General features: G+C 39.3%; 2 protein-coding genes and 1 long non-coding RNA gene across 3 annotated transcripts in view; 2 read left to right on the top strand and 1 right to left on the bottom strand.

Moving 5' to 3' along the window:
• Positions 1-3,069: 3,069 nt before the first annotated feature.
• On the top strand, positions 3,070-5,995 carry mRpL1 (mitochondrial ribosomal protein L1). Its single transcript, XM_043433533.1, has 7 exons — positions 3,070-3,229; positions 3,569-3,770; positions 4,236-4,620; positions 5,004-5,118; positions 5,194-5,312; positions 5,576-5,673; positions 5,802-5,995. The coding sequence occupies exons 1-7, from the start codon at positions 3,211-3,213 to the stop codon at positions 5,935-5,937; spliced, it is 1,074 nt and encodes a 357-aa protein (XP_043289468.1). The 5' UTR covers positions 3,070-3,210; the 3' UTR covers positions 5,938-5,995.
• Positions 5,996-6,788: 793 nt separating this feature from the next.
• LOC122419199 (uncharacterized) lies at positions 6,789-7,991 on the bottom strand. Its single transcript, XR_006262844.1, has 4 exons — positions 7,873-7,991; positions 7,680-7,788; positions 7,467-7,594; positions 6,789-7,060 (listed from the first exon to the last, which is right to left on the bottom strand). It is a non-coding gene; the product is annotated as an uncharacterized lncRNA (long non-coding RNA).
• A 204-nt stretch (positions 7,992-8,195) lies between these two features.
• Cad99C (cadherin-99C) overlaps positions 8,196-23,846 on the top strand; it is a 136,871-nt gene continuing 121,220 nt past the window's right edge. The window contains exon 1 of the mRNA XM_043433525.1: positions 8,196-8,836. Within this exon, the coding sequence (XP_043289460.1) occupies positions 8,834-8,836 (3 nt within the window). The 5' untranslated portion in view covers positions 8,196-8,833. The remainder of the gene's footprint in view (positions 8,837-23,846) is intronic.

Below are 23,846 nucleotides of genomic sequence, written 5' to 3'. Positions count from 1 at the left end.
TGACGCTCGATTCACCAACTATCGACTCCGCGATGCGAGCTTTCCTAATTCCCGGCCTTTTTGATTCCATATATATGTGTACAAAAATACACTTCGCGAGGAAGTGAAAAATCATTATTTCTTTCGTTTTTACGTGAACATTGATTGATCGAACGAAAGCTCATTCTCGGTTATTATTGTTTGAATTAACGAACGATTTTTGTGGCTTAAAAACCGAGGGAATAATCAGACGTTCTCATTTCCGGTGCTGATACTTTCATATATTTTTATTTCGTTTTAAATTATTACAAATTACGAAGTAATTACTTTGGCGCCTAGGAATTTTATTTGGCTCTGGAAAGTAATAATTTGGGTTATTCGTTGCTCCATTTATTCGAGACTGTGCAGCTGGGGATACTAGAAAAAACTACAGTGTAGAACCAACGCGTGAGAAAGCTATTAAATCAATTATACTCTGCACTTGCCACTGCACATTGTTTGCAGTTGATTCAGTCGACGAATTATGAGCTTTGTCATTGAAAACTTAAATCACATTGTTCGTAGAAGATCGTTGAGATTTTTTCAATTTGCGCAACGAATCGTTTTGGTACCTGCGAAAATCGTTTCATTCGTCAAAATAAATAAGGGGATTCGATGCTCAAATTATTGGCGAACTTCTTCAAATGAAGAAACGACAAATTTTTTTAATTTAAAAATCAGGGTGGAATCAATGATGGAAAAAATTGGAAAAAAAATTCAGATTTCAGAACGAGTGGAACGACGAACAGTTTCAACGCTTCGTTTTTCGTCGCCATGGACAAAGAATGGGTTTCCTGTCCGAATGCCAAGAGCTTTGGATTTTTATCGAACGTCAATTGTCAAGGTGCACACACGTTTCAAGAAATGAATTTCTAATTAATCATTCTGTATTTGAACTTCCTCGCACCTTTTCGGTTATGCAACAGTGCGGTTTGAAACTGCCACGCGCCTCTAGTGGTCCAATAAGAAAGCGTGCTTTCCACAGTTCTTGATTCGTGCCGGATACCTTTAATTAAGGTAACTCCTGCACTGCATGCTGGTCAAATGAGTGCTAAATTTTCAAAACGCTTTTAGACCAAGCTCAACGTACCGATTAAACTTATTGTTAGTAGATATGTATTCAAGCATATTTTATTAACGTAAAAAAATATTTAAAATGATAGTTTTACAAAACTATCAACTGATAGATGCAAATTTCCACGATGACACATTTTCACAGATATTTCTCAAAGAATCATCTGTATTTTTAACCAATTTTATTGCACCAAGTCTCATTTTGTTCCTCAACTGATCCTCTAAGAATTCACCACGTAGATTTTCCTTTAAACTCATTCCTGAGAGAAATCATGAATGAAAAAGTTTTTTCACTTAATGAACAATTAGCTGCAACAGTGAAACGATCAAGTTAAAAAAACAACTACGTGGTGGATTCATAGAGGACCGGTTGACCAACAAAATGAGACTTGTTGCAATAAAATCGATGAAAAAACGCAGATAATTCTTTGAAAAATACCAGTGAAAATGTGTCAGCGTGGAAATTTGCATTAATCAGTTGATGCTTTTGCAAAACTAGCGTTTTTAATATTTTTACATTTTAATAAGATATGCTGTAATAAAAATCCACTAACAATACATTTAATCCGTACGTTAAACTTGGTCTAAAAGCATTTTGAAAATTTAGCACTCATTCGACTACCACGCGGTACAGGAATTACCTTAATTATCATTTCCGAGGTCTGAGCTTCGATCGTTTTTTCATATTGCTCATAATCGATATTTTTCATCAGCGAATGCGAATCTGTCAATAAAGAGTCGTCGATCACGAGGAAAATTCTGGCATCAAACCGGTCACCAGTTTGCCTGCACTGCCCGGACGAATACTGCTAAAAACCTTTAGACGGTTACGTTCTGCGTCCATGAGATTGCGTTACCCATAGAGAAATGTTTGTAATCTGCTTGATCAGTAGTGGGAAAATATCGGACTGTGGCTAAAGATGGCAGGGGAGGTCGAGTCCGAGAGGAGTTCCAGTCGTGAACTCGGGAGAATGTCAGAACCAACCCCACCTCGGTCGAGGCTACAGAGTCGTCGCTGTACAATGCCGCAAAACTTCCTTTGCCATCGCAATGAGAATTTTCTCTTTGTTACCCCGGGATGTTCCGGGTAAGTCACTTAAAAATCCTCAAATGGACGGTTGTAACGGTGTCGAAATTTTTCTGGAACGAGCTGTCAAAATATCGACCCCTGTAACGATAATCCTTACAAAGGAACTCGCTGAATTCACTTAGAATTTTTCTCACTCGAATGCACGTGTTGAGCGCATCTTCAGCCAAAGGTTTATTAAGTCGTATATGGACAGAACCGGACGGAGACTTTTATACGAAAAATTACTATGTTTTTATAGTAACGTCAGACCGAATCGATATTACGATAACAATCGATACAGAGGTCAAATAAGGCGAAAGCAGCGAATGTTTGGGGAAGCATTACGACGACAGTCTGCAGTAAATAACGCGCTGCGTTACATCGAAAATAAACACCGAGGGAATTTTGATGAAAAACATAGTGAATTATGAAATGATTTGATGAAAATTTAGGAGATAATACAGCAATCGTTTCTCTGTGCTACACGAAAAATTGAATGGTTTCGTATTTCTCTTTTTACCGCACTGAATTTTACTCAATAATTTATATTTATCCAAAATATCATACAGATTACAATGAAAATATTAAAATGAGCAGAAAATCGTCGTCACGAAGAAATAAAGTCGTAGAAGGACCAACAGAACCGTGGCCTCAAAAGCTGAATCGATGGATAAACGCTCTCACATACAGCCAAAAACAATAAGAATTGTAATTTTGTAGGTTAGAATTATTAAGTTAATGCACGTTCTATTATTTTGTAATAAAATTGTGTTCTGTAAACGCGTGTATAAAATGGCCACGATGTGTAGTGAATTAAAGTTGGACTGTTGATACCATTTTTTTTAAATTGTGATTAAAAGTATATTAAAGCTTACTATTGTTTTACTAAAGAAAAAGTTTTTCAACAAAGTTATTAGTGACTTGTCTGTTGACATACCGGACCGGCACGACTCATTTATATTAGCGGGGCTGTACGATGCTGTACGATTCCCCTGGTGCTCGAATCTCGAATCTTGACTTACCACACAGCCACAGAGTTGGAGTGCAAGATGGCTGCGTCGGCTGCAGGTAGCGATATTTTTTTTTGTCATAAAAGATATTTAATTGATAGAAAGTCAATTCGACATTGTGTAAAATATCTTTCCACTCAAACTACAATTGGTATAGTTCACCTTGAAGGATATTTTTGTATATTTCCTCGTGACATTCCCACTTTCATCTAAAACGCGTCACATAACCTACATCACACAGTATTGATGTGTAGAAACACATCAATAATGTGTTCATCATCAATGTGTTCTTTAACTCATAACTTCTGAAAAAATGATATTGTTGTATGAAATACCAATGATTGTTGAGTGAAATAGTTTTTGAAACTTGCAATTACGTCGAATGTTATTTCTCCAGGAAAATTTGTGAGTGCTCTATCCACTTTTCGGAGCACAACGGGTCGAGGACTCAATTTGGGATATTCACAAACTTGCACATATCAGCAAGTCCGAAATTATGCTGCTCGTAAAGGTACTAGAGAAAAAGCAAAGAAAAAGAAAGTCAAGGTTGTTGTGGAGAAAAAAGTTTTTATACCGCACAAGGATCGTGCAGCAAAACTGTAAGTATAAAATCTAGAGTATGATATTCATTTTTCTGATATTATTCCAAAGTAATAAATATGAAAAGATTAGATAAGTGCTTTCTTACTTTTAATTCTTTCAAAGTATTTCCTGAAATAGTATGAAAAATTTTCTACTTAAATTGATATGATTGAAAATTTTTTGTAGTCAATTATACATGTTGAATCCATTTTTTGAAAAGTAAATGTTTTGTTTATGATGAAATATTTGATAGTATCTACAATTTTTGTGAAAATGATGAAGTATGAGCAGAAAAATTGATTTCAAACTAGTGACTAATGCCATTGGAGTTCATATAATTGCTGTGATCAAATATGCTTTCTGTCGAATATGTGACACTTTTCAAATATACAAATACAAAAGGTTTACAATGCTTCTACGTAAAAATACTCAAACAATCCTGAACTCTGGCCATGAAAGATTGTTGTTTTTATATTTTCAAGGGAGCCGTTGCCTATTAATAAAGTAAGATTCGATGACATAATAAAAGATCCTGTACCCGAAGACGATGTTTGGATAGGAAAGTATCACAGGATGAAAACTTATTCTCTCGCTGAAGCCATTGAGTGTCACAAAGAGACCCACAGTCTAGAAATGTTTGGAGTTCCGAACGCCTATGTCAAAGCTATGATTGAGCTCGACATGACTGGCATAAAAGCAAGTAGGCCTGTTACAAAATTTGCAAGACTCGCAGCTGTGCCTCATTCTTTTGATCATGGTGAGAATAGGATTATTGCAGTTTTTTGCAAAGATCCAGAACATCGTGAAGAGGCGAAAAAAGCTGGTGCTGCTATCATCGGAGGTTCAGAACTTGTATCGCAAATTCAGGTTCGCATACTTTATGTATACAATCTGTCAGATATATTGAGATAAATTTTTCTTTACTCTCCTTTCTCACAAGAGGTTGAACAATCCTAAAGTCATCTGAAGTATGTCAAAAGTAATCGTTCGTGTTTTCTGGACTAAGATGCTGAAAAAAGAAGCAACTATAAATCCTTGAGAATTGAGGTTTGCTTATGAACTGGAGCAAAAATTCGATCTTTTTTTGTACACTGCACTGTTATCATCGCATTGAAATTCTGGAAACCATTCATAATGTTTCTTTCGACTCGTAGATTTTATTTTTATTACAAAACTTCAGGTTTCAACCAAAAGGCATCGAATACTGTTTGCTAAAAATATTCCAGCTTAAAATTGTTCTATTGTTCCAGAGCGGAGAAATCGCATTTTCTGATTACGACTATGCTATTGCACATCCAAATATGATGGCTGATTTAGTTGTGATCAAAGGACTGATGAAGAAAAAATTTCCGGCGGCAGCTACAGGTAAGTTTTTCATGCATTTCAATAAACCTTTGACTAAAAAATGGTGACGTTAATAAGAAAAACTTCACTGCTTAGGATCACTGGGTGTAAACATTGCGGAAATGGTACATAAATTCCAGCACGGCATTAAATACAACGGAAATCCTCATGAACGACAAATTTTGTATGGACTATCGGAAGCCAATTTTGGAAGGGTAAACGCATCTTCGTATTTCCCATTTCTTTCTAATTATTTTTGCGTCTATCGAGTCAATCTTGATCGAAGTTTAAGATAATAGTTTCTGGTTATTATTATTAGCATTATTCTTGTTTGATTATTGATGATTATTAATTGATTAATTGAATTTATGAAGTTTATCTCCATTGATGATCAGTGTAGTAGTTCAATGATTAGTTACTTCACACTTTTTGGTACTTTTAACTGAAATTTAACTATATTCACCGCATAAAATTTCAGCTTGATATGGAAACGGAAAAATTGGAAGAAAATTTCGCTGCTTTACTGACCGACTTGAATTCTATTCGGCCCAAACGTCCAGGTCCCTTCATATGGAGGTAAATTGAAATCTAGATCTTGATAAAAATATCTTTTATTTGCTATCGACGTATTCCTTTGAGAGAATCTCCGATTTCTTATGGCGAATATTTGAGTAGTGTCAATTTATTCGTTTTTTTGTTTCAAGAGTGCGAATTTCAACGGAAATGAAAAGAGAGTTTTTGAAAATCGATCACTCCGTGTATTTGCCATGTGAAGAGGGCGAAAAGGTCGACGATGAGGAGGATGATGACGACGACCAGCCTATTGCTCTCACCGTTTAATTGATCATTGTATTTGTTAATGAAATGAAGTAAAATTATTTGTTACTGAATCGGTAAATTATAGTCGGAGTATTCATTTCTTCAAAAGTTTTTTGTAGTGTCGAGTTTGAAAAGATGTTTTGCAGCTTTTTTTTTAGATAGAACTGAATAAGGATGTAATTAATAGAAACCCAATGAACAAATTGTTGCTCAAATCCGATTTTTGGTGATGAAAAATTAAAATTTTACCGAACTAAGAACTCGGAAACCGCAAGATTCAAAATTTATGTGAATTTAAAGAAAGATTAGATTCTGAACGAAATGTCCACGAATGAAATAATCACAGGATACCTCGTGTCAAGCTGAGCAGAAATATTTGAATTTTTTTTGTTCACTTTTTTAAAAAATTTTTTTTGAGTACCTTCTTTCTACAATAGTTCCAATCTATTTCCATAATATTGAAGGAAACGAAAATGTGAGCTGTGTGACGAGATTTGTTCAATTTGAAAATAGTTTACATCCAAAAAGATATTTTTTTCTTCCTTCATTTTTTTTAGGGTGATCGACAAAGTTACTATCGGCTTGAAAATTCGTCCCTAAATACAAATGTTCTCTCGACTTTGTGAAAAGTTAGTATCGCTTTGATTTTAAAAAATGAATCACAATTTCTGAAAAAAAAAACAAGAATTTTATTCAGTCGTGATATGTTTTTAGTGTTTGAAGAAAATACTGAAAACGATTTCAACTAAATGTCGTAAAATACGTTAAGTCATATTTAGTGGTTCCAATAAACTGTTTTATTATGAACAGACAAATAATTGCTGTAGAATCTAACAGTTTTCGAATGAACAAAATATTACGTTCGAGCGACGTATTGCAGGAAGCCGTTCAATTATCTCCAACTAAATTCTCCTCGTAACAATAAGTTATCAAAGTTTTCAGTAATTAGAGAACACAAGTGTATTACAGTGCGCAAGAATTTTGACGAGTTCCAGGAACGCTAACTTCCGGTTGAATCGCGTGATTCGGAAGACCGGAGCATAGCCAAACTTCGCGTTGACCAAACTTTGGTAAATTCTCCGAAATATTTCCTTTTCAAATAAATTCCGAATGAGAATTCTTTCGCAAGAAGACCAATAATAACCTACAATAATTTGATCATAAAGGAATAATCGAAAGTGTCGGCATCTTCGTTGTTACTAGTTTCTATCACGCTCGCGCATACTTGTTTTATCGCCCCACTGAATAATTGTCAAGAAATATTTCATTTGGTTCGATACGTTAGCGTTTTAAATAGAAAGCTAAAAATGCCTTGAAATAACAGAATAATTAATACAGATTTTGAAATCTCAAATAACGTGACTGTAAGGAGCATTTCTTATCGTCTATTTCCTGTATAATTTATGTAAATCAAACTCGCTTATACGAATCGAAGTTAGAACAAAATCTCGTGATACAACTTTCGATCATATATTTTCATATTAAAATTGTTCACTGTATTTTTCAAAACTTTTACGATGTTTTCCGTTAAAATATATGGGTCGACTAACCTTTCAGTTGGAACCGGTAAAATTTGTAATTTCATCATAATAATCCACTTGTTTTTATGCGGATGATGTGCAAGCTTGCCTCGTTGGGATGTAACGGGTTTTCTTGTTCAATGTTTAGTGTTGCAAGGCTTTTTCGAAAACAGAAAAAAATAATGATAATCGTTATTTTCTTTGTACACGGAATAAATAAATTTTCGAAATTTTCGTACGTACCATCTCGTTTCTCGTACAAGGAGGTGCCAGAATAATAATTGGTTCACCGGCATTACTTGCGCGCCCTCTCTTCATACGAGATTTTCCCCGTCTCTCGGGTTAGCGCGGGCTGAAACCAAAGAATGAAAATCAACCTTGATCACAGCAAAGAGTACAGAGACGGAGGCAAAGTTTAGAAGGAAAAAACACATACGTGCGCTAACAGTGGGAAGAAGGAGAACGGAGAGAAAATAATACTGTGTGCGTGTATACACGGCGAAGTAGCAACACACGCGAGAGCCGCGGGAGTGAGTGGCGACCGAGCGGGGACGGTTAGAGCGGCTCGTGTGGTCGGTGCAAGGAAAGGTGGGGGAAAGCGGCAAACTGCCGCTCGAGCTACCTGCCGGTCACTCTAAAGCCTCAGTCGAGTTTTGCCGCCAGGTTGGAAATCCTTCGGTTCCACCTGAAAACCTGCGTCGACATTTGGGTCTTTTTTATTTTTATTTTTATTTTTTTTTTTTAATATATACACAAGAACGTCGTGTTTATCAGTTTTCCGCGCCATCTGTTTGTCGAATTTTTCACTCCAGCTCCGCGACTGTTTTGTCAGAACACAGAGTTTCTTGTGCACGATAAACAAAAACAAAAAAGCAAAAGTTCGCGAAAATATTTTGATGGCTTCAAAAATGAAAAAGTGATTCCGTATTTTCATCTCGTTTCGAAACGCTGTACGCGGCTCTTATTTATCTCGCGAGTGGGTAAAATACGTAAAGAAACGATCGAGAGTGGAGCGAAACAAAAAAGATCGTGCGCCGAGCCGGTAGTGTATCCCACGCATGCGCTTTTCCAACCGCGACGTAAACACGGTGAACGAACTTCACTAAATCTATCAAGTTTTTTCGGTGTTTAAACATTTTTATTTAATTTTTAACCGGATTGTGGAGTGAATACAGTGCGTACGCGAGTGTCCGTTTTATTTCTGCTTGTGAAATCCATTTTTATATTCTTTTTATTATCGTTTCTTCGCTGTCGCGTGTTACCATTTATGTGAATTTGGGAAAAATTGTGAATATCACACATACATGTATCATTGTGTACAACAGCCTGCGTCAATGCGGTCGTAAAGCTAGAGGGACATGCGGTTTGCTCAACTTTGGAATTAAACAACACCGGCCATGGTAAGTACGAAATCAATGTACAGTAATTATGGACACCTGTTTGATTTAGAAATTCAAAGGTATGCATTTTTCATCGAAGTATATTCGTGATGCTGAATTAACATTTTTTATCATCTGCGTGAACGCGTGTCAAGGATGTGGCAATGTCACGAATTTTTTTTTCCAATTATCTCGATACCGAGATAAAATAAACATCGTTCATCAGAATTTTCAAATGTATGACTCCAGGGGAAGAAATGAAAGTTCGAACGCTAAGATATTTATCGTCAGACAGTAAATTCGATAAAACGTTATTCTACGTGTGATTCAACAGAGGTTTGAAGTCCTCGGAACGACGAGTATAAAGCGTCAACTGAACTTTATTTCGAAATCGAATTGACGTTCTACAACTGAACTTTTCATCACTTACGAGAATTCGAATGCTGCGACATTCGCGTAGTTTGCATTCAACAAAAATATCGTATTTTTTTCTGCGTCGAGCGAACGACGTGTCGATTCGAAATTCAAGGAACTGCTTCATCCTGCAATTTCGAAAGCTGTTCCCGAGTATTCGAGCACCCGAAAATTCTGAATCATCATAAAATTGACGTAAAAAAGCTGTTAAATTTGAACAATCGCTGACGAATCTCGTACCTCTGGCAGGTTTCGAAACAAAATCGCCAACATGTGCAGACCGAAAGTAGCATGCTGACTTATTTCCGTGAACAATTTCTCGTTGTGCAATATCCGTGGACATCGATTCACGATCGGAGGATCGAAAACTGCGAATGTCGAGAATTTTTCTCGTCTCGACAAAAGACGGAGAATCGTGTGCAATCCAATACACAAAATTACGAGCTGCGCTTTATTTTTATTTGATTTACGACGATCGGACGAACGATCGGCTTTTTCGAATGAATAATCGTCCTGTTTAGCTTTATTGTACAGGAATATTTAGTCCCGTGTGTGGATGTACTACGTCCGTGTTCCGGCGCGTGTCCTTTCCTTTCTCACACAAAAGTATATATTATCGCATACGATCGTAGCGAAATAACGTTTCTCGGGCCTGTAAATACTCGAGGAACTTGATTCCGCACCGATGTTCCCATCCCTACAAAGCCCTTGTGTTGGCTGCGAGTACCTTGTACAGGGATGCTGCGATCATCGACTCTCTTTTACCTGTGGTTATATCATATTTTATGAGACCTCGACGATGTACGTATCCGGAGATCGACCATCCGCACATAAATTATTATTATTATTTTTATTTTTTAAGACTTCTTATCTTTCAGTTGCCACAACGGAAGATCGTTTGAGTGCGAGATTGAAAAACTGTTAATTTTAGCGATTCCTCGGTTCAATTTTTGCACACGACGTTGCGGCTTGTACGGTATAAAAGAAAAATCGTTTGTTTGGTGAAGACGAAAAGTCTATTGGCATATCCGAGTATTTTATTGTCGATGCAATGGGAATTTTAGAGTCGAATTTTAAACTTATTCGAACAAATCGTTTTGTTCATTTGTAGTGGGAATTTTGTTTTCTTTTGTAGGCTTTCGATGAGCAAATCGATTTGAGTTCGAGTTTGGAATTTTACCAGAAATTTTAGCTTCGTCAGGGAATTGTTTGTTCTCAATTAAAAGTTGCGCTGCATCGACAGGAAAGAGTAATTGTTTTCTTGGGACATTAAGCCAAATAACGAATTCATTTTGCGTACTAGAATCCTGCTAAGGGACTCGTCATATAATTATTCTCTCGAGGTCCCCTGAACATCGAGAAATTAGCATAAGTTCCAGTTCTGCTTCGTCGGGCACTTAAAATTCAAGAAGTGCAACCGGAGCACGTTTCGGTGTGGCTTCAAGCCGGGAAGCCTCTACGCGAACCTGCAATTCCACGAAATTCGTATAATGCGCGCGATCTCTTTTCTCTCCTTTGGAGATGCGCGCGGATAGTTTGTATCACGAATTGAAATCGCGTGGCGGAAGAACTTCGCGACATTCGGATTAATTCATTGTTTCCTCGTACTTGGCACAAAGTAAATTCTTCTCCACCTCGAAAAACTAAATTCCGTTTACAAGCAGCATTAATTAGTGCGCTTTTCGATCACGTAACTCAATTCCAAGTCATTCATTAGCGTCCTGAAATTATAAACACTTTTTGCTGGAATCTTGTTCTGCCTTTCGAACATTTCCATCAAATTTTTTTCAAGAGCATTTATACGCGAGCTCACTCGCAATAATTAAATCGAAATCCGATCGACTGTAGATTCGTTTTCTGGCTCCAGTCAGAGCTCACGAAACGGATTATGGCTTGCGAGGAAAAAAATAAAAGGAGGCCTTCTGACGTACTCGAAAAATCTAATTTGGCCCTGCGAGGAACCCTTTTTTCTTTGCTATATGACAGTGCATGACATTCGTTACGTTGGGACGCCCTCAAACTATGATTTGGTGAGAAAAAAAAAGTAAACTTACTTTAAAGAACGAATCTGTGACATATTAGACTTGAAAAGAAGAAAAAGACTGAGAGAAACAGAAAACAGACGTAGAATCGTCCAAAACCGACGCTAAAAATGAACGGCTGCTAGTCAACATCTTGTACAAACGTAAATATGTAAACAGCTTGAGTTTTAAGTTAGTCATAAGTTCTGAAAACAGAAAATATGGCGGTTTTTCTCATATCATTTTTCCACCTCCCAAAAAACACGAACCAGTACGGACAAAAATAAAAACTCAGTCTTCACATTAAAGAGTTTATAACGATGCTGAAGTTTCCAACGTTGGAGTCCAACGCAATGATCTAAAAATCTGTCCAATAATTCCAGTAATTCTCCAATTTATCTCCAGTTGAATTTGTACTTTGTATTTTTTCAATTTACACAATTATGATTCGTGAAATAAAAAACTGATGGATAAATCATTTTATTTTCATTCATTTCGTTGGACTCCAACGTTGGAAACTTCAGCGTCGTAGTTTATAAAAGAGTTTCGAGAACGCTCTTAACAACAGCCAGGTTCCTCAAATAGCTTTATTTATGCTCATTATTTTAAGGCTTTCATTCGTTTGTTTATTTACACCTTCATGAAAGAAACGAAATGACAAATAAATAAACACTTAACGAAAAACAGAAATGAATGTGTGCATAAATGAACCCTTCTGATGAAACCTCGCATTTTTGTATTCTTTGATTAGATAAAGAATAAAATGTAGTGAACCGTGTTCAAGTATCGTTATATTGCGAAAAGTTTTCGAGTTGTCCGCACATACGAAAATCTGTTCATCATAAAAATTGACTGTTCAAACAAAATCATTGGAACAGTTGCAACGAGCCTTTCGCCAGATCAAAGATTTTTATAACTTTGAAAATTCCGATATTCTGTTATTTTACGAAAATGTAAGGAGTGGGGGATCCAATTTCGTCTATAAAGAGATTGAATATATTTGGATTTTTGAAAAATAAATGAGCAGCGTGGCAAGTCCGCAGGAAACAATTTCCACGTCGACAAAGGCTGCTGCAAAAATATATTAAATTCCTAAGTGGAAGGTTGTTGGGTTTCAAGGTTTCTTCGTGATTTTCCTCGGCATAGGTCGGTTCCGGAGACCTGAGATATCTCTCACGCGTCTACTGATATACAACGGAAGTCATTTCATCCGACAGGCCACAATTTCTCCGCGGCTAAAGTGCGGAGTAATTGTAATTAGCCGGAGAATGAAAAATAAACCGATCGAGATTTACGACTGACGTTCGGTCTCTTCTTCCTCTCGCGTGAGCACAGCGATGCCTTTTCGAAGCCTCGAATCACACAAGTCAATGAACACGCGTTGAGACCGTCGCTGTGCACATTCACTGAGTCGTGAAAAGTAGATGAGAGCCAAATATAGCTCCGCGCGCACCGATTTCTGGAAGCAAATTGTCGAAATTCCGGTTCAGCTGGTAGATAAAATCCCCAATATTTGGGAATATTTCGTACATAAATTACGCAGTCCCCTCTCGTCGGAGCATCTCATCTTCGAAACATTTTTGGTATTTCCGGTGGCCGGTAGTATTTTTCTCACATCAATTCTTCTAAGCACTTTCGTATTTGCACAAATGGCTCGAATTCATCCCGCCGGGAGGGGAGATTAGAAAATCCTTCTACGAACTTCGTGGAACCATTTTTTAAAATATCCAGCCGTGTCGCAGCCAACGATAAAATTTTGAAAAGCGACACACGACGAAAGCGACAGAGAGATGGATTGCGCTCTCTCTTGTACCACTGCAGTGATCACCGAATTTTTCTTGTTCATTCGTGCGATTATTTTTCATGCAAAAACACAAGCAATTTTATAAAAAAATACACGAACAAGTTTTTTCCTCTCTGACCTTTACCCGATTTGTTTCCTCCAATAATTTATCGTTTTCAAATTCAAACGATTCCGAGAAGCACAATGGTGTTGGTGCGCTGTTTATCTTGCTTGGCAAGACTGTTTGACGTACTTCCTATTAAGTAAATTCAAAATCACAAAATTCACAATTACTTGAACATGAATAGAGAGATTAATCAGCGGCGAGTTAATGAGCGGAAGAACGAACAATCGAGAGAAAAGTAGACACAAATTTGTGTCAACAACGATTTGCCAAGTGCGGTCGCAGCTTTCGTAGGCTTTTCCACACCCCTCGTAAGAAGAATTAGTAATACGATAAGTAATGCGGGATTCGAAACGCTCGGGAGTGAATTTGTCCATAGAAAAAATCGTGTACGGAGGTTTGCGTTGGTGTAAAATATTTATTCTCTTTCGCATCCGAGAAACTCGCTTTTCTCACGTCCGAGTGAGCACGAGACCAATTTCCACGCGGCGCGATGTTCTATAGTGCGTACACCAGAGCAGCCGGTGGTATATCGCATCGGTAAATTCATCCACCGGAAAATCCAACAGTTACAAAGCCGTCGAAGAATGCAACGCGATTCGAGGGCGAGATTAAAAAAGACAAAAACGCCTTTTCCCGCGTACGATTTTTCCTCTCCCTCTAACACTCTTTTTTCGTCGCACAACGGAACGCTCCCGATTCGCCAAGTTCGAACAATGTGCGTGTGCTGCTCAATGTTACTCCATTGAAACGAGTATGGAATATGTGTGCTAAACATCTATTTATAATAAATCCCGTTTCACATTATTCACTGCCTCATTCAAAGGACGCAAACAGCAGGATACTCGGAGAGCGTGAACTCGGGCAACGAGATCAGAAATATCTTCATCGATCTCCCGCGTCAGAACTTTCGTATTCGCAATAAAAATCATTTGGTCGGAACCGCGTGATTCCACCAAGAGCAGCATGAATGTCCGAAAAACAAATTTATAATAATTTATAAGAAGAAGTACTTCAATATATTCTCTGGAGACTTGCCTCACTTGAGCAACTCATTACTAAAGGTTATAAAAAATAAAAAAAAAAAACCATTCCAAATGTAATGAATAAAATAAAATGAATCTGCTAAATCATGCGGTAATGCATGAAAAACGTTTGGACCAAAGGAACAAAACGTTGGTCAAATAAATGCCAAAGCGGCGAGTACATCGGACGAGGAATGAAAAAAATTGAAAACATAATTGTATTATAAAAAAATAAAATGGAGAGCAAAGAAATGACCAGTGGAAAAATATAAATAGCAAAAAATGAAGAACGAAACAATAGTACAGAAGCATTAGAAAAATGATGAGCATAAACAAATTATGAATGGAAAAAGTCGGAAGCGCGAATCCAATTCGTGTCCTTCCTCCGTCTCTCCATCCCAAGGAGATTCTTCCATTCCGTTAATCCGCGTCTATTGCAGCGCGCGCGAGCGTTAAAACCTTACGTCATTATATTTTTTCACAGATCCCGCATATCAATCTCTATCACGTTTAATACATCGAAGCGGAGCGTGTGCCCGCAACCGTGAAGAAAAAATGAGAAAAGTGGCAAAGAGAATATCGAGAAAGGTTGTACGGATATCTGCTCTCTTCTCCCGAATAAGAATCGTGACTGCGAGATTTCCTCTTGCAGGTTGTGCACAATGCAACTAGAAGCAGAAGCCACCAGCGTGGCAGCCGGGTTACAAAGTGCACATCGGCGTGTCATATGCCTATACACATACATTTATATTCGTATATAGCCATATAGCGACGTATTTATATATAGCACAAAAGGCGTCAGGTGTACCGTAGTAAATACCGGACGGATCGCGTCTCACCAGTTTCCTCTTATGTTTTCTATTGCGCAAACAGTCCTCAGCTCGATTCCATCCTTATTTCATTCGCGCATAACTACAAATTTGCTCAGTCAACACGTCCATTTACCACCTTCCGATATTCACACTCAACGAAAAATAACGCCTGAAAAAGCGTTCTCCGGATTCGAGAAACTGCGTCAGAGCTTTCGTCCATCATATACAGCAGAATGTGACATCCACGAGCGTTCCATTTGGCAGTTGAAGCAGTCCGAAATTTAGCAAATGTAGCCACTCTAATAATGCGGAAATGTCGAAAAGCGAGATTTTCTCCACGGTCAAGAATTTGACAGTTTTTATGTTCATAGTAACCTGTGAGCAATCGCGTCAGAATATTGTTACCTGCCTCCCGTGAAGTTACAACTAACTTAATATTGGACAACCTTGAGCCATACCTTTGCCGGCGTCGAGTTGATTGCGTTGTTTTTCTAGAGATTTTCTTAGAAATACGAAGAATTTATCAGTTGCTTTAATAAGATGGAAGATTCTGTTCATTCGAGGGACTTGCATGGAAAGAAAATTTCACAAAAAGTCACTTCGATATTAAAATTCAAAGTAGGGCAGCCAAACTACGGAATTTAAGCATACGCCCGGTTGATTTAATTGTGTTCATTGCAACCTCTTTCTCGTTCGTGTGTCTCGACCCGTCGGAGCGACTCGTCGTTTAAAAACAGTGAAGAATTTGAAGAATTTTCATAAATCCAGATAGAAAACCAAATTTTCACGTCAATATTATCTATCTCCTGCTGCCTCGAATTTTTTTTTTTCCTTATTACAATAATCCTCTACCACGAATGTTCATATATTGAACTATAATTTTGCATAGTATTTTTTCTCAATTATCGGTATAATTTGCTGGTAGAACGTTTTGTTGCTAAAAAAAACAATGTGGAGTAAGTAGGCCAACATTAATATGACACATTTGTCGACATTCAAGGTGTGACAGTAAAACATAACATTCTATGTGTGTAGACGATGCTGAAGTTTCCAACGTTGGAGTCCAACGAAATGATCTAAAAAACTGTCCAATAATTCCAGTAATTCTCCAATTTATTTCCTGTCGAATCTGTACTTTGTATTTTTTCAATCTACAAAATTATGATTCGTGAAATAAAAAACTGATGGATAAATCATTTTATTTTCATTCATTTCGTTGGACTCCAACGTTGGAAACTTCAGCGTCGTTGTGTAGAAAATGCAATTCTGCAGTTCGTGATTACCAGGATGAAAATCAAATATTTCTTTTTCTCACACTTATGGACAAAAATCATCTTTACGTATACTTATGTCAACATTTTCTATTCATTTATCGAATCATCAAATAAATAATATTGATAACTATCCGTTTTTATTAATTTCACTCAAACAAAGTCGATTATCAGATAAAAATAATATCTTGTAAAATAGTGAGCTTGTCCCAAAATGCTTGTGTCAACTCGCCCCGACCGCGGGGTCGATCGTCACAAAAACCCTTCGTCAAAAAAGCGATTCAATAACTCATTTCGTTTGAAATTAAAAAATTCAAATTTGAAACTAAAATAGAGGAAGGTTGCTTCTATTCACAATCGCATTTAGTTTTTGAAATCGTCTTTAGCTTCTTGTTTACAAGCAATAGTTCGAAAAGTTGGCCAATCAGCCCCGGTCTCCCCTGCGTGGCGAATTTTAATAAAAATCGACTACGACATTACTGCGTTCGCAGTGAAAATCTTCATAGAGTGTACCGAATAATCATGATAGTACTCGAGAATCGCAGGCTCACTAATTTTTCGATAAAATATCCTCTTCTCGTAACGTTCTTTGAATAGCCCATTTTTCTTGATGACGAAATGAGCTAGAACGCGGAGCTGCAATTAGGTTCGGAAGACTTGGACTCCGTTAGGACCGTCTTCCTTCGGGTCTGGGATTACCGGTGGCCAAATAAAGGTTTACAGCCAGCACCAGGTGCAACAGTACGCCCTCAGTAACATGGGCCCCATTTTTCTAAATGCTTATACGTATATCTGTATATATTAGATGCGAGGTTGCGAGTCATCTAATCTGTCGGTGGTAGACCGCGAAAGCATCCTATTCTCGCCTCCCTCATGTTTCTTCTCGTTGTTATGTGTTTGAGCGTGGTAGAGACGGTGCGATCGAATGAAATGTTCTCAAGGATCGTCCGCGAGTGAGAGTAAAAAGGTATCCGCCGAGATCTGTGTGGGCTGGCCAACGTTCCGGAAAATTTACTTTTTTTCTGGAGCTTGAGAAAATCGAATCCCGTTGCTTCACAATCGAACATTCTCCGCCTTTTATTTTTATTCTTTTCTCATAAATATTGATATTTTTATATTTATCTATATCCAAATTATACACACCTAAATACATATGAAGATGACTCCGGAGTCGTACAAAATGTCGTGAGAACCATAAATTACGATCCCACGCTCGCGGGGCACGTTACACTCCGGTCAACTTACAGAAACATCTTTCCGGTGTATAAGAGTAATTTTCGAAAAGTGTTATATAGATATCCGCGCCGACGAGATCTTACAATTTTTCTACAATCGAATGCCATTCACTTGATAAAATACTAAAATCGTTAAATAAATCGCTGTTATGAGTTCAGAACAATTACACCACGAGTTTTCTTTCGAGGAGTCCATGATTCCATAAAAACAGCGAAGGAAGCAAATGAGATTCAACCGGTTATTTAATAGCGGGATATTAGTTTTTCCATCTCTCCTTAAACTCTTTACTGCACTTGGAATTATAAGACAAAAAGTAAAATGAGCTTCATAAAATACATTCAGCGAGAAAATAATAATTGAGAAAGAATCTCAATAAAACGTCATTTAGCATGACTCGATAAGAACTAGCCAAAACAGTTGTGGGACTGCGAGTCGTTAATCCTTCGGTGAACGAATACACCGTAAATTGAGCAATCAACGCAAGTCACTCGCCTGCTTAAAAGCATTGTCGTGAAATAGGAAAAAAAATGAAGGAAGCATATTTTGTATCGATGCGTTTTTTAATTGCCGGAAGTTTCATACTCCGTCTCACGCACGTATACATTAGGGTACATATGCTCGAGCCCACCGTAGAGGTAATTTTATTTACGACGCGAGTCAACCGGGGCCACGACTCGGTCACGCACCGGGGTACTGTACAGTTGCGTGTACATATGCACGCACCGCGAGAACCGCGTAATATGTGAACAGTTACACGAATCTTGGTTCGGCTGCTGCGGTCCTCGAGTGAGGCCGAGAGGCCTCCACTCGCTGTGAAAAAGTGATACATTCGTATGCACGGCTCTTCGTATAGGAGAAAAAGGAAAGGAAGAGATCGGGAAGACTGGGAGAGCGAATAAGCGTTTCACGTTTGGTAAGGAGGCCACTGGCGACCTGAGACCGTCACCGTTATATCAGCGCCCACGGCGAAACACCTCTCTCGAAGTCTTGACTCACCTGGAACCAGTCACAGCCACCGCAGAGCTCGAGGGCCCCATCGGCGTGAATCCCTCGCTGTCTTTCTATCCATTCTGAATCTTCCTCACTATTCGTCGCTCCTCACATTTTTATTATTCTTCAACTCAACCTTCTATTTTGCGTCTCGGTCGCTCTAAACGTCTTCTGCTTTTGGGAATACGTTGACCTCTCGTTTCACCATAGAAGTATGGGGCTGCGACGGGTCTTCTTGGACCTCGAGGATAAAATTACTCATCGATCGATTAATTACTCACCGGGCAATACGATCTTCGAAGGCTTCTCAATTCTGTGCTCTCGGTGTCATGGCATTTCTGTGGTTTTTCAACCGTTTCCTCAGCAAGATTAACGCCTTTTTCAACTTAATTATTCCCCCGATTGCTTCTCCACAATGACGCTGAAGTTTGCAACGTTGGAGCTCAACGCAATGATGTTAAAAACCCTCCAATAATCTTCAATTTCGTTCCCTGACGAATTTGCAATTCGTAGATTTTCAACCCCCACCGATACTTCGTGAAATGAAAAATTGGTGAATTACAAATGTTTTTTTTCCTTCATTCTGAGACTCGGAGACTCGGTTTTGAGCGGTTTTTTACTCCTTTAAATAATGATAAATATGGGAAGAAAATGAAATAATTTTGGGCGCTCCGTTGAAGTTTCATTAAGCAGCCTCTCCTTAACGATCTCGTTTCGCCGCGATGAGAAGCCTCAGGCACTTGCGAACCCCGTCGATTCATGCATAAACCTCCGTGTATGTCTCGATAGAGTATAAATCGCAAGCGTGATCCGTAGCGGTTGAGCGTGTGTGTGCGTTAGGTGAGATGCCTTGGGGCAAAAGAGCGATATATACACGTCGCTGTCAAGCATCCATTCACCGCTTGTGCTAGATGTATTAAGGCTCATAATGCATCGATACCCGGGAGTTGCGGTTACGTTCGAACGGTTCCCATTTACCGGTTTTACTTTTTTTTATAATCACTCATGTATACGCTCAAATGGGTGAGATATGATCGGGCCATGCTGCCATTATGCCTGTTCATTTATTGCTTGTGAAAAAAGTCGAACTCGCGCACATTCATACCGATATACGGGACATTTATTCGAGTGAAACGGCAAATTATTATTAACCTGTTTCGCCTTGTGACAAATTTGTCTCCACATATTTTCTCCATTTTATACTGATCGCTCTTTTTTCAACGAGTCTCCTTAAAAATAGTGAGCTTTTCATGCTCGTGTTACGATCTCCGCGCCTGCTCCGAGGGAGGTCAGTCCACGGATTCCCCGATGATTCCACCTCGCGTTGTGATTTCTTCGGGAGTCCACCGACGGGCCTGTGAAACGCCGACGGAGCCGAAAGAAACTTGCTTATTTTTCCAACGCGGCCTGCTGCACTTTCTCGTACTCGTGCATACACCACCACCGCGCAGAGGTCAAGTGACGCACTCTCCATAGGAGCTCGTGAAAAACGCGTTTCTCCGCAAACCTGCATCACGTTCGATCAACAATTCCTGTCGATGCGATGATTTTGTAATGGTGAGTTTCCGAGGGCTCACTCGTTGAAGTTATCCGCGCGAATACGTACGCCATACTTCTCATATTTTCACTTGGGAGAATACGGTATCTGGCGCACCTTTCATTGCTGTGTACACATTCCCGCGTATATGTGTGTACACAGTTGTTGGATGTATGCTCACTCGTCTGTATCGCGCTGGTATACATATAACGATAGAAGAAACGGATGAAGACAAATGCCCACTTTCCCGTGCCCTATACCCTGCCGCTGAGATAAAGAAAGAAACGCGCGGGGGGCGAGAGAAAGAGCGAGGAGGCAGGAGATAGATGGTGAACCGAATAGTGCACAGCTGCGGCAATGGGACTTCACATAATGTACTCATGCACGATTGCTTTCTACCAAACTAGACGGCACCGCGCTCCGTTCCTTTTCTCTCCTCTTTCTACAATTCTGGCTTAGGGATATTTGCTGAAACAAATTTGCCTCGCTCTCTCTGTCTCGCGTCTCGAGACGCTTGGATTGCGTCCAATTCCAGGCGCGCGTTCCGGGTGCTATTTCCGGAATAACTTGGTCTTCGATTCCACATCGGACGGGCTCGCTCGCAAGCTCCATCGCCTATTCACTCGCGATATAAACGTTGTTTCTTTGCCACATCGTACAGAAACGAATAAAAAGTGCACGCGAGAGACGTGACTATTTCGACGGTGCTGCAAACCCCGTGAGACGAAGGAGAAACGGTTGGTGACAAAAAGCGATTTTTCGTTAAGCGTTACGCACCGCAAACTTCCAGATAGGACTCAGCTTCGAACTATTTCCGGATGACAAAACAACACTTTGCTGTGGCTGCCCGTGATGCTGCAACAAAACCGAGAAAAAGGAGAGGGAGCTCTATACTGTTCGAGTATAGAACTTTTTCTTTCTCTTCCTCTTCCTCATTGACGGTGAACGCACAGAGCCGAATCGCGGCAGCGGTGCGCGAAACGTGATCGGCCATTGATCACGAGCGAGGTTGGCTACCTGAGAATCTAAGAAAAGGACCACCTTCCTGCTTGTCGGTTAGGCACGCACAAGAGCTTTTTTCATCATCGCTACGAGAAGTCGAACTTGTTGAACGAAATATGTAGCAGACTGCGACAGGTACTACTAGCTCGACTCGAAATAAAAACGTCCCTGGGGCACTATTTATGTGTGTACGGGAGGGTGCGGAACGAAGATTCAAACGCGCCCCACACAGCTGTGGCATGTCCTACGAATTCGACGACAGTGGCTTTGACCATTTTCCCAGATTTCCACAGGTTTTTTCCATCGAGCAGGCTTCCCTTCAGGGACAAAAAGTTGTTTGCTTTTTTAGCCGGATCGTAAAACCTGGTAGGAAGTTGAAACAAATATGAGGAGGAAACTGGAAGCTTTTCCTGCGCAGAATGACGAGTTTACAGTGTTATTATACGTGCACCGGTGCTAAATATTCATAAGGGCTTTTTTCTAGTTTTTTTAGTGCAAATTATTATTACGAAAGATTTCAGTGTTGGAGCGAAGTTCGTGAAAAGCCGAAGGATGATAAAGATCCGAAGATGGCGCCTCGAGCTTCACGGCTCGTTGTTAACTTCGGTTCGTGTTTTCCCTGAAGCAGGATTTCCCTTCTCCGCACGCATTGATCGCGCAACAAGATCAATATCCGGCGATTTGTGCACATTTTCACTCAGTCAAACAAGTTCGCATGTCCGAAGTGAGAAAATAAAAGATTCGTGCTGGGGGGAAAAAAGGATGCCTAAGTGGTCGCGATGGTGTACGACGATGCTAATGTCCGTCGGCCACCAGCTGTGAATGTTCAACGTCAGCTCCCGGAAGTTGTGGCACGTTGCCTCGGGCAGTTATAGGCAAAAGAGCTCTCGCACGCGTACGAACATGAAAAACGTGACGGCGTTTAGCGTATGTACTTCTGGGCTTTACCTATTAGTAAATCTTCCGTGACTCGAGAGTACAATGAACGTGGAACGGAAAATAAAAATAAAAAAAAAAACACAAACAAAAAACAAAATGTTTTGAAACATGACAAATTGGCTGCATCTGCTACTTTTACTCAGCATCCTCTTTGTTTTCAATCGTCAGGACCGAGATTTTTTCCTCTACTGCGTTGAACTTGTCCCTTGGCCTCGTTGACAGCGGGAAATCGCAGCCGCGGTGACCACAGAACTCTTCGACTGCAGTCGAAACGGTACTTCTGCGCCAAAGAATGCCATGAGACTTTGCAGTAGCAATGAAATCTTTGGTGGGGACCTGAACTCCGGTGAGAGCAAGCGATCGCTCTTGCTCTTCTGGTCGCCTGCGATATCTCACCTAACGTACACATCAACTGTGTGCACTCTCTGTGTATGATCCACGCTGCGCTGCTACGTGAACTGAAGTTTGCCAAGCAGAGAGCGAGCGGAAAATGTGGAACATCGGGTTGCACTTGGATACTGACCGTTATGTACGAACCAATGAACGTAAACGTAGCGTTGGGACAGTCTCGGAGATTGATAAAGTTCGTTTGCTTGGTATACTGCATCGTGGAAGGGACACGTGATGAGGTTGCTCATTAACAATGAAGATTTTTCTCGTCGAAATGGAGCCCCATAAGGTGCGTTGACAACGGAAAAACCATTATGGTTTGTGTGGAGTTGCGATGAAAATGTGCAATTAATGATTCTGGAAACGGTTGTGTAAAGAATTAAAGAAGTTAAGCAGGAAATGGTATCAATGGACAGAAAAATATGAGACTTTACAGAATGTTAAATTATTATGTAAAAGTCATTCGTACAAATTTTTGAGGTCCGCGGTTGCGGTTGTAACGCGAAATATCTGTAATTTCTTTTCTGCTGCCTCGACGAGCCACGTTAACATGGCCTCTTATGAGGAATCACGGAGTAGCTGTACATCTTTCCCAATATCTTCTTCGTCATTGATGCGGATCGGATGGAACGAAATTTGAACAGTGGAGAGACTTAATATTTCCAATCATTTAGCCGGCTTAAAATTTATCGGAGGTGACTTATGACAGGAGTTATTATTATTAAGGCATGACACTCGCTTCTTTCCAGAGCTTCATTAGAGATGGTGCAACGTCTCATACTCGAGGTTGTGCGCGCGTTATTTGAAATTTGAATGTATGCACAGACTGGCAAACACGTTCGAAAACTTTTTTTGCTAAAAGGATACGAGTCAGAATGACTATCGATATAATAAATTTACAAACAAATTGAGAAGTACTCTTTTATTTCTATACACATTTTCGTATAAACGCAAAGTCATTTTCTTGTGAACTAATGTATATTTCAAGCAGCTGATGAACTGTCAATGACGTCTGATCTGTTTTCGGCCACATGAAAACGAAAAGCGATGAAAAGAGAACCCAACCGTGACAGAAACGCGCATGTCAAAGCATCATTTTTTTTATCGGAATTCAAAAATGTTGTTGTTCTAATAAAATATATTCGATTGATATTCTTTACTTCAATTTATTATATCTTACGGTTGTTTGAACTATGACTATTTCAGAGTCACTCTAATTAACACTGCATTTCGTCCATGGTGGATCAAAGTTTCTTTCGTAACGTTTTGATTTTAAACATCAGAATGCATCTATCAATACCTTTTCATACGTAACTCCAGTAAACTTTTATGACAGGTTCAAATAGAATTGAAAAGAGCAAGGATTCAATCTTCGTGCAATCGACGTTTTCGTGTCTGCCTCTTCATTTAATCGGTCCAAAGAACCGCACGCTGTTCTCCGCACACGTAGAAATCCATACTCAATTATTCCATTCCACGATTTGAAA

The sequence above is a fragment of the Venturia canescens genome, chromosome 1 (genome assembly GCF_019457755.1).
Source record: "Venturia canescens isolate UGA chromosome 1, ASM1945775v1, whole genome shotgun sequence".
Classification (NCBI taxonomy): Eukaryota; Metazoa; Arthropoda; class Insecta; order Hymenoptera; family Ichneumonidae; genus Venturia; species Venturia canescens.
Note: the sequence above shows the minus strand (reverse complement) of the source record. Positions and strands in the feature narration are given on the sequence as shown.

Excerpts from the sequence above, each read along its gene's own strand:
- mRpL1 (XM_043433533.1), top strand. Across the intron at positions 4,621-5,003 it reads AACTTGTATCGCAAATTCAG|AGCGGAGAAATCGCATTTTC; the intron begins GTTCGCATACTT and ends CTATTGTTCCAG. Across the intron at positions 5,119-5,193 it reads ATTTCCGGCGGCAGCTACAG|GATCACTGGGTGTAAACATT; the intron begins GTAAGTTTTTCA and ends TTCACTGCTTAG.